Source organism: Phycodurus eques, chromosome 16, assembly GCF_024500275.1.
Source record: "Phycodurus eques isolate BA_2022a chromosome 16, UOR_Pequ_1.1, whole genome shotgun sequence".
NCBI lineage: Eukaryota > Metazoa > Chordata > Actinopteri > Syngnathiformes > Syngnathidae > Phycodurus > Phycodurus eques.
In genome coordinates, this window is record NC_084540.1 from 16,591,676 (window position 1) to 16,607,424 (window position 15,749).

Below are 15,749 nucleotides of genomic sequence, written 5' to 3' on the forward strand. Positions count from 1 at the left end.
TTTCAAATAAATTGTATTCCAATGGAATATTTAACAAATAGCACATCCAGTATGATTTCCTTCATTTTTTATGCAAAGGTTGATGCCCTTGGCACAATTCACATGAACATGATGCAATAACTCCACTTGCCATCAATAGACTATGTTTCCAGTCTTTGCGAACACACTGTATAATAATACAATAAAGGTAATCTAAATTACTTAATTTATTTTGGGCGGGACGTGACTGAACTCGATCGAACTGGCGTGCAGTGTGTCTTATAAACTTTGCTCTTCGTCCTAGCAGAGTCTCTTCTGTCACTTTCCTCCACCCGTTCCACCCTGTTTGGATCGGTTTCATTTCTTTGCCTCATTACCACACTCACCATTGCTCTGCACTTGTTGAAGTATTTAAAGTCCTCCATCCTTCTCTTCTCCCTGTAACCTCACTCTTCCCCTCCACTCCTCTCATTCATACACATTTTGTCTTACTTCTGCTAATCTTCATTTTGCTCATTTCCAGTGCATGCCTCCACCTTTCTAAATGTTCCTGCACCTGCTCCTTGCTTTCACTGCAGATCACAATGTCATCTGCAAACATCATGGTCCACGGGGATTCCGGTGTAACCTCATCCGTCAGCCTTGCCATAACTATTGCAAAAGAAGAAGGGGCTCAGAGCGGATCCCTGATGCAGTCCCACCTCCACCTTAAACTCCAACGTCACATCTACAGGACACCTCATGACTGTTCTGCTACCCTCATACATGTCCTGCTGTACTATTCTAACATACTACTTTGCCACTCCTGACTTCCTCATGCAGTACTACAGTTCCTCTGTGGATACCCTGTCATAGGCTTACTCTAGATCCAAAAAGACACACCACAGCTCCTTCTGACCTTCTCTGTACGTCTCCATCAACACCCTCAAGGCAAATATTAGTCGTTTTTTAAAATGCATTAACAGTAAAAACCCATAATCAGAATTGTACGCAGTTCAGTTAGCGTTACTGTATCCCACCGAAACAGGAAGTTCAGTAAGTGCACCTCTTGGTACCGTGTTTTCCCACGACGGCAGTGGTCACCTGATCTTTGGATATCAATTTTCGGTTGCGTTTCGTCACTTCAACAAGTGTCAAGTAAGTATACAGTTGCGTTTTGAAACGCTGGTGACATCTTCAAGACTTTTCCATGAATGTGTTTCGTTTTATCTTTAATCGAGTTAACTTTCGCTCTGCCTCGAAATTAGGTTAAATATATACTTTGTGTATCTGCACTTAAACAAATGTGACCACGCTGTTGACAAATAACTCCCCAAACACCTGAACAAAACAAAACATTCTGTCTTGTTTGAGGAAAACATTTCAGGAAATAACGGCGATCCAAATCCGCGCACGCGCAAACGGTCGACGTGATGACGCGATTGGGCGACAGGCGATTACAATGACTGGACTTCTCTTTCGTTGTCATTTGTCGTCTTCGGAAGGTCGTAAGACTGGCAGGAAAACTTGGCAGTGCGATGATGAAGCGGTAAAACAAGTAAGTAAAAAAACAACAACAAAGAAATGTTGTCATTGTAATGAAGACATGAGTCAAAAGTGATTGTAAACAACGGTTACTTGCGAGTTAAGGGTGTGTGGAACATTCCACGCACAGCTAGCAAAGGGAGGAATGTAAATTAGCCATTTTTGTGAGCTAACTGGGGCAGCTAGCAGCAGTAAGATAGCAACAATATCACATGCTCGCTTATTTATAAACGATTGATAAATGATTATGTATTACCCTCTGACTGTTATGCTGTATTTTGTTGTTAGGAGTCTGTTAGCTTTCTTGGTTACCTGACATCTTGACTCGTAACTTATAACCAGCGTAGTTCACAGATTTGTATTTTTGTCCCTGACGTGGTACAAATAGGCTTTCTTTTACACGTAAAGTAATATAATAACTAATATAAGGTGTCATGTATTTTAATTGTCAACTGTGGAGAGATGGCTAATGGGAGAGACTTGTTGTTTACCTCAAGATAATTGAAACTTGAGAGGTTGTGATTCACTGTGGGTGATGCTCTTCATTAGTGTAAAAAAAACCCAAAACATTAACATCGTTGATATGCCGTTAAAATTCACCATTATGAATTTATGCTATTAACATGAATTGTTTATTTGCAATATTTGTATTAAATATCATTTTTCTACGATTTGAAGGCAAAAACATATACTATTAGCTGACATGATACTGACAGACTGTGTCAGCCTCATCCTAATGGAGAGGAGACAAAAGTATCGGGACACGGGGCTGCCCTTCTGGGAAGACTTCGTGTTCATTTTGTGCCTTTTCTGTTATTGAGCTTCCACACCAAACCCATCCAAGCACACCTTTTATGGAGCTTGCTTGGGAACAGAAAAATGAACTTGCCACAAACTGTTCCCACGAAGGCAGAAGTGTACAATTCAATTCAAGGACAGTAATTGTCATACCAACACATATTTACACATGATACGGCATACAATTTGATATCAAAGGTCTCAGATTAGCCTTATGTATGTATTTATTTATTATTTTGATTTGATTGCCTTTCAAATTACTGAATTGGCCACAATGTAAATGTGTAATATGTATAACTCTTTGAGTTGCATGCCATTGTATGAAAAGTGCTCTATAATTAAAGTGGGATTGATTGATTGAACAAAAAAAAAACCTTCAAGTGTAAGTCTAAAAATTTTCATATGCATGAGATGGAAATGCCCAATAATAAAAAAAACTAGGCAAATATGTAGGAAAGTACATACAAAAAGAGGATTCAAGGCAACTCAATGTGAAACCTCATTTACTGCCCAACCCCAAATTAATTAATTACTTAATGACTTAAAAAGATGTCTTAATGTACAACCCCAATTCCAATGAAGTTGGGACGTTGTGTTAAACATACATTGTGTTAAACGGAATGTTCAACCGATATTTAATTGAATACAATACAAAGACATCCATCCATCCATCCATTTTCTGAGCCGCGTCTCCTCACTAAGGTCGTGGGCGTGCTGGAGCCTTTCCCAGCTACCATCGGGCACGAGGTGGGGTACACCCTGAACTGGTTGCCAGCCAATCGCAGGGCACAAACAAACAACCATTCGCACTCACATTCACACCAATTAACCTACCATGCATGTTTTTGGGATGTGGGAGGAAACCGGAGTGCCCGGAAAAAACCCACGCAGGCACGGGGAGCACATGCAAACTCCACAGGTGGGGCCGGGGATTGAACCCCGCACCTCAGAACTGTGAGGCAGACACTCTAACCAGTCGCCCACCGTGCCGCCACAATACAAAGACAAGATATTTCATGTTCAAACTGATAAACTTTGTTTTTAGCAAATAATCATTAACTTAGAACTTTATGGCTGCAACACGTTCCAAAAAAAGCTGAAAAAAGAGTCTGCTACAAATAGAAAAAAAAAAATTCACAAATAATTGAATCCCACACAAAAAGGTTTGTAATTGCGTACAGATGTCAGAAAATGGCGGGAAAGCTGTGGCCTTACTAAATGAAGCTCCTCTACTCATTTCCTTACTGGTGCTTGGCTACACGTATTGAACAGTTCATGGAAATATAGGCTTCAAGCTGTTTCATGCCTGTACCAGTTGAAGTTTACTGTCAAACTATACATGAAGCAAAGAAAATTAGACTGTGTATTTAAAACAAACACATAGCCTTTAGTCTGTTGGCTTAATGCTAACACATAATGGTGAAACACTTAACCCTTTAAGTAGCTGATATTTCAACGCAAGTGATGCAGTGAAAAAATTCAATATAACAGTAGTCACAGCCATATATTCTTTATCCTTGGGGAGGTGCTATGACGCCTACTGTACGCCTGTGTACAATACACCTGTCTGTCTGTCCTGTACTGCCCCCAGGTGGCCAAAGTGGCCAGCAGCACAATGGCAATTCAGTTGACTGCAAAGTGTGACAAAAACTGTTTAATTCTGTTAAATTGTATTTAATAATGACATTACTGTATGCTTTTATTAGGGACAATATCACAGAGTGCTATTTTTCCCATTAATAAAACACATTACCACAAGTTTTGTTGTTATTGGAGTCTGGAACGAAATAATGGCATTTCCATTCATTTCAATGGGGAAATATGATTTGAGATACAAGTGACTTGAGTTACATGTGTTGTGACGGAACGAGCTAAACTTGTATCTCAAGGCACCTCCCTCCAATATATAATTAAAAAGATACATTGAAATTTGCTATAATTTTTGTGCTCAATACGGCACTTGACTGACAGTAGTTCAGAACATTTATCCCGGTTGCCTATGTGTTGGTTTTGAGGTTGCGCGGGGAAAATGCCGAGCCTGGAGTACGGGGAGCTCGGGGGCAGCCTGCCCGCCATCGCCTCGCTGAACGCGTCGTATTCCACCTCGCTGTCGCTGCCGTCCCCGTACCTTCTGCTGCCGCCGCCCGGCGAGCGCAAGCTCATCTCGGACGCGCGCCGTACATTCTGCCTTTTCGTCACCTTCGACCTGCTCTTCATCTCGCTGCTGTGGATCATCGAGCTCAACGTGAGCGTCCTCGGTGTTTGTTTTTGTCTATTTTTTTCTTTTTGGGCCATGTACAGTGTAAAGTTTGAATAATGTGTGCGTCCGTGTGGACTTTGTCTCCATGCAGACCTCCAGCACCATCTGGGACCGCTTGGAAAAGGAAGTCATCCGCTACAACTTTAGGTCTTCCTTCTTTGACATCTTTGTAAGTAGGCCGAGTTTATTATGACAGTAATCCTCCATTTTGTTGCTCCGAGAGTCATCTGGTGGATCTAGAGCAGTGGTTCTCAAACTTTCTATGACAAATATTAGCTCGTAAACTATACACATAACTCTCTTAGTGTCACTATTGAAATACAGTAGTATAGTAGGCCTGTGTTCATCAAAAACAAGGGAATGGTTGCAATTGTTTGTTTCTATGTGCCCTGCGATTGGCTTGCGACCAGTTCAGGGTGTACCCCGCCTCTCGCCCAAAGTCGGCTGGGATAGGCGCCAGCGCGCCCGTGACCTTAGTGAGGATATGCAGAATGAAAAATGGATGGATGGAAAAATACGTTTCATATTATTCTATTCTAATAAATACAATGGTAGCTTCGGATACAGGTTATCAATCCAAAAGTCTCTCTCTCACACACACAAACACAGTAAGTAGTATTACATTTGCGTGCTGTGCCTTTAAATTCTCGCTCTCTCTCTCGCTCTCATTTGATCTCTCACCCACACACTCGGTTTACCCTGTCGTGCAGCAAGAAGGCTCTGTGTCGCTCATAAAAAATCCACCATACAGTGAGACAGCGATTGGCAAGGGACGACTGTACTCGTGCATACCCCAATACCAAAGCACTTGCTGAGCGTTCAGTCACCGAGCTCAGATTGTACAGCTGTTTGCAGCCGCACATTTGTGTTGTTTCTGGGGTTGCTACGATATGCTGTGAGATGTATCTGAGGGCAGTTTTAATAAGTAACTTTTCCTCTTCCTGTTCTCAGCTCCTGGCGCTGTTCCGCTTCCTGTGCCTGCAGGTGGGTTACGCCGCCTTCCGGCTGAGGCACTGGTGGGTGATCGCGGTGAGTCGCCTTGGAATATTTTTATGAAATTCCACCTACCTCAAAAATGTCCCAAATACGAGGATGTAAAACAAACAAACAAACAAAAAACACCCTACAGGTCACCACCCTCGTGACGAGTGTCTTCCTCGTAGTGAAGGTCATCGTTTCTAACGTAAGTGCTGCTGCTACTACTTCTTCCTTCTTCTGTGTGTGTGTGTGTAAGTGTAATAAAGGCTTATCACTTTTGACCTCAAAACGTTTTCACTTCTGCATGAGTGCCGCTAAAGTGACTGAAAGCGCTCCAAACGACAGGAGCGCTTTCATTTCGCATTTCCTTGCGAGCCGGGGTTTGCTCGCAATGAGGGAGTCTCGTTGCTTTTCACCTCGTGACGACCCATGGACAGACATACATAGCCGCCGCCATATTGGATGTGGAAATGTGGAGCGATTTGAGTGGCTTCTGGACAACTCTGTGAATGTCCTTGAGACCAGACTTGAATCTGGAAATGTCTGCGCACCAGAGCTCCCCATCCAACCTGTTGGAGCTTGAAAGGTGCTGCAAAGAGGAAGGGGCAAAAATGGCCAAAGACAGAGCTGCCAAGCTTGTGGCATCATATTATTAATTATAATAATTATGTTCTATTGCTATTTTAACACGCAAAACAATTGCTAATTTATTACACTGTCATTGATTAAAAGGACTGCGCCAGCCGTCCACATCAGTCTGCGCTCACGCGGACTCCCAACCAGACAAAAATCCTTGAATATAAAAGCAAACGACTGTGATCATTATCCAAAACTCGTTTTCAAAGGCCTAAGAGCTACGAGTAACGCAGTAAATAAAACGATGATCTGTCTCAGCAGTGTAATAGGTGGAAATGAAAACTGGAAACAAATTTACCTTTATGGCTAACCGTTTCCTTCTGCACCAAAACATTAAAGCAATAATTTTTTATCAAAACAGGCTTACCCAAATTTATTTAACCTATCTATTTTCACTCATTGTCAAAAAAAACATCAAGCCTCTCAATCTTGAGAAAACATCAGAGATATGCGTACGTTGGTTTTTTGATTTACCGACACTACATCCTAAACATATAATGAGTGAACAGTTCTAATTATGACAATCAAAGTTACATAATTTATTTTTGGCGCACGTCCCATTAACTGTATGCTAGGTTGTCGCTTTATAAAGTTCAGTCTATTGACTTGCATTAGTTCACAGACGGATCTGCCACATTCAGTATGGCAGAGGCAGTGACGTATCGCAGCTGCATGCATTGGCATACACACTCCCGTATAGCGGCAATGAGGTGTTTACGTATAACAATACGCCTGTGGTGACCACCCTGTTTTGTGTCGGTTCAGCTTCTTTCCGAGAATGCATTTGGCTATGTGCTGCCTATCACCTCCTTCGTGGTGGCCTGGCTGGAGACTTGGTTCTTGGACTTCAAGGTGCTCACACAGGAGGCGGACGACGAGCGAGGTGGGAGACGGCCATCAAGTTCAAAACGTAACAAATGAAACAAAGTTTTAGAGGTTTTCATCTTTTTTTGTCCTCAGCTTACCTGGCGGCGGTTAACGCCGCTTGTGAGCGCGCCCCCATCATGTACCCTCGCGCCATGTCTGATGGACAATTCTATTCTCCACCCGAATCGGTTGCAGGTATTTTTTGGGTGGCAACGCAACCCAAGCTCGTATCTCTCTCCCTGTATTTGCTGACTCTCTTCGCTCACACCCCGCAGGCTCTGAGGAAGATCTCGACGAGGAGGGTCTCGGCCGGCGCGCCATCACCGCTCAGGTACCCCAACTTAGATCCCGTCTCACCGTTGACATGAGATTTCTCTTCTCAGACTTTCGGTGCATCTTCTCGCTGCAGGAGAAGGAGTTTGTGCGACAAGGACGTGAGGCCATGACCATCTTGGAGCAGATCCTCGCCCAGGAGGAGAACTGGAAGTTTGAGAAAAACAACGTGAGCACCTCTTGTCTGTTGGACTGCTTCAAAAGCCATTTTCTATAGAGCTTGCCCTTAATACGGTCACAGTTAATTACAGTCTTTCCCAGCTGACTTTGGGGGAGAAGGGGGTTACACCGTGGGCTGGTCACTAGCCAATCGGAGGGCACATTCACAATTTAGCATATTAAGTGGAGCTAACATGCATGTTTTGGGAAAGTGGGAGGATGCTGGAGGAGTCAAGAAAATCCACACAGGCACAAACAGAACATGCAAACACACAGGAGTGCCGAAGCGTGGATTTGAACCCTCTGAACTGTGAGGCGGATGTGCTAACCAGTAGTACACCATGTACTGTCTGACCTGAGGTTCAAACCCAGACACTCAGAACTGGGAGGCAGACATGCGAACCACTACTTTGACGTGCTGCTGACAATTGCAAATATGTTGTTGCTTTTGCTTGGGACCAACACAAAAAAAGAACATGGGGATTTGAAGGCATTTCCTTAATAATTAAATGACAACTCGTCACCAAATTACGTTTTGAGTCTTTTTCATATTTAATAAACATTTACATTCTGTTTTGGCAGTCTGTAATTTTTCAAGCTGAAGTCTGAATTCTGGTCAGAAATACTAAAAAGTACCTTGTTTAAATGACAACAAAAAAGCAAAACAGCCAACCACAATGTGTTGTTTTCCATGATTAAATGTTGATTCCGCACGTCTGTCTCACAGTCAAGATGCTCTGGATTCAAATCGCAGCTTTGACCTTTCTGTGTGGAGTTTGTTCTCTCTGCGCTTCCTCCCACATTACAAAAACATGCATGTTCGGTTAACTTAATATTCTAATTTGTCCACAGCTTTGAATGTAAGTGAATGTTTTTTTTGCCTGTTACACCTCTTGCTCAAAGTCAGCTGAGATAAGTTCTAGCGCAAGTGCTATAGGAAATTAATTGACGGATATAACATGAACTTCCTTCCATCCATCCATTTTCTTTACCGCTTCTGCTCACGAGGGTCGCGGGCTGCTGGAGCCTATCCCAGCTATCTTCGGGCGGGAGGCGGGGTACACCCTGAACCATTCGCGCACACATTCACACCTACGGGCAATTTAAAGTATTCAGTCAACCTACCGGCACGGTGGAAGACTGGTTAGCACATCTGCCTCACAGTTCTGAGGACCGGGGTTCAAATCCCGGCCCCGCCTGTGTGGAGTTTGCATGTTCTCCCCGTGCCTGGGTGGGTTTTCTCCGGGCACTCCGGTTTCCTCCCACATCCCCAAAACATGCATGGTATGGTATGAACTGCCTTATCTAAGCAAAAAAGCAAAAAAAAAAAGACAAAATGGAGTCAGACTTTAACATACTGTACCTCCTGATACATGTAAGCATACAGTAGTAAAAGAGGTTGCATCAGTCATACTTTGAAAACAGTGAACCACATAGGCACGCTTAATTTTGAGTACACCTTTTTTCCGTAACTTCCTGTTTCAAGTTGTACATAACATAACTCGAGTAACATGCGGAACCTCTCTCTGTTCATGTTCCACCAGTCTATTTTGTATATTTAGTCCTAATCATATGCTAAATTGTGCTAAGCTACCTACTCACAGATGGATTGTTTTTCCCTCCGAAGAGCATATTATTCATAACCACTCTCACACAAAACTGGAAAAAAATCAGAGAAAATCAGAGAAATCAGCACATCGAGTGATGATGGATGTCGTCACTATACTTCTTTCTATACTACTTGTATTTTGTGTGTTGTTTCAGGACATGGGTGACTCCGTCTACACCCTGGAGATTCCATTCCACGGCAAGACGTTCATCCTCAAGGTGAGGGTGCAGCGGTTGCCGTGGCGATGTCATCCTCACTGGCGATACACATCCTGTTGACATCAGTCCAGTTTTGTTTGTCTCTGTTTGCATTGACAGTGCTCGTATAGCTATTTTAAAACATATGACTCCGTTATCATCATTGGTTATTATCGCCTCATTCTCAGGGTTAAAAATGTCACTGTTACCAAAGCTGTTACATATTTTCTGCTTCAATCCATTAGCCGTCCTGGCAACTACACTGAAGCTTTGAAATTGCTTCAGACATTTTGTTCAGGCTACAGAATGCGGTCAACAGAGGACGCCAGCAGGCGTTGGAGGTGTTGGTCATATCGTGCTGCACGGTACCCAAGGCGCTGTAACCGCCAACAAACGCCGTTGTTGCCCTGCATTGTTCTGACTGAGCAGCATCATGTGAAGAAGAGGCACTTCGGTTTATACAAACTGATTTTGTTCCTATTAATAGTGATGATGTTGAACTTAAAAACTAAACTTGATATGTAGATTGCAAAAAGGACCTCACAAGCTCCCAAGGAAATGTCGAACAACAATAATAATAATGCAGTAGAACAACTTAACAATTTATTCCAAAATCCCCGAGTTGGACAGGAAATTTTAAGGAAAAATGTTATATTCATTTTCATTTTCCCAATTGCAGCATAAATTCAATTATTAAACCGCTTTACAGTGTTAACGTTGTATAGATCACCCAATGAAATACCTTTAAACTATAATAGTATATTACAAGACAATTTGACATTTGACGTTCTGGCATGCTGGGTAACGTTGCTGTTGTTTTGTGCCCCGTCAGGCCTTCATGCAGTGTCCTGCTGAGCTGGTGTACCAGGAAGTAATTTTGCAGCCCGAGAAGATGGTCCTGTGGAACAGAACCGTGTCTGTCTGCCAGGTGAGCTTTGACCAGTACTCGATTGATTAACTCTTAAGCTAGATTTCTAGAATACATTTCACAATGAAGTCACACTTTCTCCTGGGTACCAAAAGCCAAAGCACTCTCTGATAGCAATAAATACACCTTAAACTTGGTCATGGGTGATATTGCCTAAAGGAGAGCATGCTGCCATTCATCCTTTTTCTTTACCGCTTGTCCTCGTTAGCGTCAGTAGGGTAGGTGTGCTGGAGCGCATTCCAGCTGGCTTTGGGCGAGAGGAGGGATACACGCTGGAATGGTTGCCAGCCAATCGCTGGGCACATGTAGACAAGCAGTCACACTCACATCGACACCAACACGAAGGACGGTTTACAGCAAGAGTCGCCAACCTTTTTGAAAGGGAGAGATACTTCTTGGGTATTGATTAATGCTACTAGTTTGATACTCACTTCTGAGACAGTTTCATATATGATATTATTAATAATTCATGATATTCATCTAGGGGAAGACACTGATCATGTTAATGATTTTTCACGGTTAATTACCAACAGTGATTTAACAAGGTCGGAAACATAAATATCTGACTTGAGACTCTCATAGACTCTGGTAGACGATCTGTTTCAGTTATCGAAACAGAATGCGTCACTGACTGGAGGTTTGGTTCCCAGTCCTTTCGAAGTGGCTACTCTGCCACTAGGCAGTCTTGCTATCTTCTTTGTACAACTATTTACAAAGTCCACTCGCCTTATCCTCCTTGTTCTGTTTTTGTTTTTTTTTCGCCCTCAGACGAAATCATTAAAAATCCTAAACGTTTTGGGGTATATCCCGGAACAGAGCACTTTTTTTTGTCATCAATTTCCGTCCAAGTCAACGACAGTGAATCACTTTCTGGCATCCTGAAATATCCTTTGAATTATTATTTACAAACATTATAAATTGGTCTATAGTTGAGGTGTTTTTTTCCCCCGCCTCCTCAGATCCTGCAGCGGGTTGACGACAACACGCTGGTGACGTATGACGTCTCGGCCGGGGCGGCCGGAGGAGTGGTGTCCGCCCGGTACTTAGCCGCCGTCTTGGCTCGCTACGCCTTAGCGTCTGTGTTTTACCATTCCTGTGTTACATTCACACAGGGACTTTGTAAATGTCCGGCGGGTGGAGCGTAAACGTGACTGCTACCTGTCTGCCGGTATAGCCACCGATCACGACACCAAGGTGCCGAGTGGACGTTACGTCAGGTCGGAAAAACAAACACCAAAATCTGTTTTTCTTTTTGGGAGAAGTGATATTCTGACATTCTTGTGTGCCTTTTTCCACAACAGGGGAGAGAATGGTCCTGGCGGATTTGTGGTGCTCAAATGCAGCAGCAACCCGTCCGTCTGCACGTTCATCTGGATCCTCAACACGGACCTGAAGGTGAGGAGAACTGAATGAGGCAAACAACTGGGAAGTGTTATTTGGACACTGTATGAACAAAAGTACTGGAATATTCCTTTTGATTGTTAATCAGTTATTAAAAAGGGGTTAGACTAGAGCAGGGTTTTATTTTAAGATTTTGAGTGTCATACAGTGGATACGCAGTATAAATATATGTAAGGAATAGCACACCTCACGCGCACTCAAAATATAGACGAGTGAAGACAAAGATTTTGTGTGTTCATTATGATTTGCGGTCATGACGAGTGGAAAAGAGTGTGAACACGAGAAGATGAGCCAGCAGCATTATACAGTACCTAAAATGCACTTTGGCTACTGTCAGCTAGTTCGTGGTGTGGAAGAACAAGCAAAAATGGTCTTCAATTCAGTCAGACACACTCTAAAATGTTGTAGAAAGTCTTCCCAGAAGAGCGGAATGAGGAAGGACCCATGTGTCCCAATACATTTGTCCGCATAAAATCAAACATTTGTGAAAAACTACACTAAATGGACGATTGTTTTTTCCTCTCAGGGTCGAGTACCACGTTACCTCATCCACCAGAGTCTGGCCGCCACCATGTTTGAGTTCATGTTCCACCTTCGCCAGCGCGTTGCCGAGCTGCGGCCCGCCATGCGCTGCCACCGCCAACACCACGCGTGCTAGGACCATGACCGCGACAAAGACGGGAAGGAGGCGTCCCTGCGACTCGGGCAGACGTGACACACGTGAGCACGCGTTGGCCACACTTGGGAAAAAAATGCGGCCATTAAGACAGAACTTTTTTCTGAGCCTTCTTCTGCTTTCTTTGGTCTGTTCTTTCACTTCGTCTTGTGCGTTCCCGCTAAACACATACTCTACTTGACCGCAAGAGGGAGACACCACCAGTCGAAGCTGATCTCCTTGCCTTTGGATGCCAAAAAAATAAATAAATAAAAGGCTGCTAAGTTGGGTTGCAAAATTGTGGAAAGGTTCCAGTCAATTGCCATGGTTAATTAAGATGGGGGATGTAAATAATCATAATTGGAAACTTTCCAAAGGATTTAACTGGGAAATGAGGGTAATTTAATGGAAATCTAAAATATTCTAGCATAATATAATAATTTTGTATTGTCATAAGCAGACATCCATGCAAAATAAATAGCTCTCCTTGACCACATGCAAAGGGGATTACAGTACCTTAATTCCTCTATTTATTATTATTATTATTTTTTTTTACTTCACTCAAGCAGCAGTGTATCTGAAGCTTGCTCGTGCCTCCACTTTGGTCTCGCAACACAAAGCAAAAAATCTACCAGACGACGACTCCTAACTGGAAACACTTGTCCGTTGGGGCTCCTGTAAATCTAGATACCACTGTACTTGCATGAAATCTAGTTGTTTTAGTCTGGATTATGCTAAAATATATTTCCCCCACCTATATTTAAATTCCCTATTAAGAGCCAACCTTCAATTTGGTAAATTGATGGTTTATTCCCCTTCATTCACATTAATTCCCATACAATCCTGTTAATTCCCAGGAAAAGTTTACAACTTGGAAAATTCCCAGAACTTTGCAACTCTAGTACCAATCGCCATTTGTAGTTCAATAACAGGACATAGCTACAATATCCAAGAGCCTGAGTTCACATCAATAATTCATCTGAAACTATTTGATTGTTCTATAAAAAAAAAATTAAAAAATGTAAGCCACGCTCCACCTTCTTTAACATCCCCACAAGCATAGTGCACCTCCTCTACACACTCTTCAAACATGACACCAAAAAAGTCAGTTTGTGTAGTTATGCAAATATTTGAATTTAAATACAAAAATAATATAAATTAAAGCTAGGAGCTGTGAGGAATGGGCCAGCAGTAAAGCCCCCCCCCCCCCGACCGTCATCAACACCCGGTACCCCAGGAATGGGCACCCAAGTTTGGGGAAAAAAAACCTATAAATGTATATGCTTTTCATTCGGGGGTATTTCAGTCCTCTGAGGTCCATACTAAATTAATGAAAAATATCATGCAGCGATGGAACAAATGTTAATTATTACATACTACGAGCATTTGTGAGGATGGCCAGGGCTAGTTTAGCACAAGTATAAACACTTAACAATCAGTCTTTTAAGATGTTAGTTTTGTCGAAAACCACAGAAACATTGTTTTTTTTTTTCTGATAAAAGCAGCATATCATGATAACATGTGATGATCCTGGCCAAAGGGAACTGATTGTTCCACACTCACATTCACCAGCAGCATGTGAGTGTGGAAAATGTCAAGACTTGTGTAATGATCCGTGGCGGCATTTTCAGTGCCTTCAATGCAATCTTTGCTTTGTGTCTTAATGAACACGCACTGTTTTAACACTGTCTCTCACACACATACATTATTATACTGTACTTGTGTTTACACAAACGTATTCATTTGAAGTCGTCACGACAAACTGACCAACTGTCTATTTTTTTAGCGAGTGTCTAATAAATTGATGATTTCATGTTACAAAGTCCTTATCTTTCTCTATGGGCATTCTACTTGTCACAGTTCACATGTGTATCCGATGCGAGAGCAGTCTGAACGTTCCAGTCGCGCTCATCCAACCTTCATCATCAAAAGGTGAAAACAGTTACAATAGTTTGACAAAATATACATGCGCGAAAAACAACGGCAGACCAACAGAAAGCAGTCAGCGGCGAAAAGAGGATGCTTTGAAACTGATAAATATATGGGGGAACCAGTCAGCTCCACCACAAAATCCTTGAAATTGCCACAAATGCGTTATGAGAGGAACACATGGGACCATATTCAAAATCACAATTTTCATCCATTCATCTTTCAAGGAAAGAACCCCATTGGTTTTGAATGCAATCTGGCCATCATAGTTTGGTTCAAAAGCGAAATTGAAACATGTTCGTCTTCACCTCTCCAACCAGTCATCAATTTGTAACCTTTGGGTATTGTTGTGCTACGTCAGAGCAAGAACCCGATTGGTTATGACTGATAATTGCCAAAAAGATGCCACAAGTACTTCAGTAAAAAGAGAACTTTGTAAATGTTCATTGTCACCTTTCAACTGGTCAAACTTAATTGTGTTCACACTCTCAGGAATTGCCGTTTTTTTAACTGAGCAAGAATAATATTGGTTTTGCATTTTAAGTAGTTTTGATTTTGTTTTTAGTAAAAATATAACAACGTACTTGTGTATTTGTACATAGATCCGATTTCCGTATGCGTTGTCCAGTCAAGATTACCTACTTATCGGGGTTGTTGCTCTATATCGTAAAAATAATCCTATTGGTTTTGTGTGATGACTGGAGCAAAGATGGTTGACCCAGTTTTTGTCAAAAGTGAATCGACAGTTCTTATCTGAATTTAATTTCTCATTTGAGCGACACGTCGTCATCTGTCCTTTAACGTGTGCCAATTGTTCATTGGCAGAACTGAAATGTACACATAGATCCGAAGCGTGAGTCCATCTCTGACCCATTTATGAGGAGTTTGTGAGACTCAGATGACCAATGAGAAGAATGTTCTCAGAAGAAACATCCGCATACGTTCTGTGGAGGCGTGCGTTTGTGTATGCATTCTTCATGGGACAAAATGCTTACTGTACGGTGTTTCAATCTCCTTTTTGAGAAAAGCAGCTGATCTAAAGCACTGCTGTTATCCCCAATAAAGCCACGTGAGCTGGCCATGTAAGTCACATGCAAACTCGGGGCCCCCGGGGGCCAAATCGTGCCTGTTTCAGGACGATTTTATAGCGACCGAGGCACAGTGGAAGTGTGTAACCGGGCCCCTGATGAAGATGATGAAAAGAGGTGTTGTCCTTCGACTAAGGCGAGGGGCGGGGGTTCCCGTTCACATGACATGGCTGTGACCATGTGCCGGGGCGAAGGCTGTTTGTGGAGTATGTGCGAGTTGACTGCCGGACTGTTCGAGAGGCAGCAGACCTTCTCTGGCCTCCACCGCAGCATCCTGGATGATGGGAAATTGAATATGAGGTGATGAAAACAGCGGTCCTGCTCGGCACTGACCTTTCACACATTTACTCACTTGTTTTTTTTGTTTTGTTTGTCAACCTGCCAGGATGTGAGAGCGAGTGTGAGGCG

The 15,749-nt window shown here is 42.7% G+C and overlaps 2 protein-coding genes across 2 annotated transcripts in view; both read left to right on the top strand.

The window, feature by feature from the left end:
* Positions 1 to 1,048: 1,048 nt before the first annotated feature.
* stard3 (StAR related lipid transfer domain containing 3) lies at positions 1,049 to 13,362 on the top strand. The gene is made up of 16 exons (XM_061700622.1): positions 1,049 to 1,116; positions 1,464 to 1,516; positions 4,317 to 4,546; positions 4,653 to 4,730; positions 5,513 to 5,590; positions 5,691 to 5,744; positions 6,941 to 7,058; positions 7,136 to 7,237; positions 7,318 to 7,373; positions 7,452 to 7,544; positions 9,299 to 9,361; positions 10,173 to 10,268; positions 11,228 to 11,307; positions 11,381 to 11,485; positions 11,570 to 11,663; positions 12,196 to 13,362. The coding sequence occupies exons 3-16, from the start codon at positions 4,331 to 4,333 to the stop codon at positions 12,325 to 12,327; spliced, it is 1,365 nt and encodes a 454-aa protein (XP_061556606.1). The 5' UTR covers positions 1,049 to 1,116; positions 1,464 to 1,516; positions 4,317 to 4,330; the 3' UTR covers positions 12,328 to 13,362.
* Positions 13,363 to 13,452: 90 nt separating this feature from the next.
* Positions 13,453 to 15,749, top strand: part of mreg (melanoregulin) — an 8,595-nt gene continuing 6,298 nt past the window's right edge. Inside the window, exons 1-2 of the mRNA XM_061700624.1 lie at positions 13,453 to 15,641; positions 15,727 to 15,749. The exon at positions 15,727 to 15,749 is cut by the window's right edge and continues 158 nt beyond it. The gene's annotated coding sequence lies outside the window, so the exon portion shown is untranslated. The remainder of the gene's footprint in view (positions 15,642 to 15,726) is intronic.

Coding starts and splice junctions, on each gene's coding strand:
- stard3 (XM_061700622.1), top strand. CDS start 4,331: ATGCCGAGCCTGGAGTACGGGGAGCTCGGGGGCAGCCTGCCCGCCATC. Junction 4,731..5,512: donor CTTCCTTCTTTGACATCTTT/GTAAGTAGGCCG, acceptor TCCTGTTCTCAG/CTCCTGGCGCTGTTCCGCTT. Junction 5,591..5,690: donor GGCACTGGTGGGTGATCGCG/GTGAGTCGCCTT, acceptor AACACCCTACAG/GTCACCACCCTCGTGACGAG.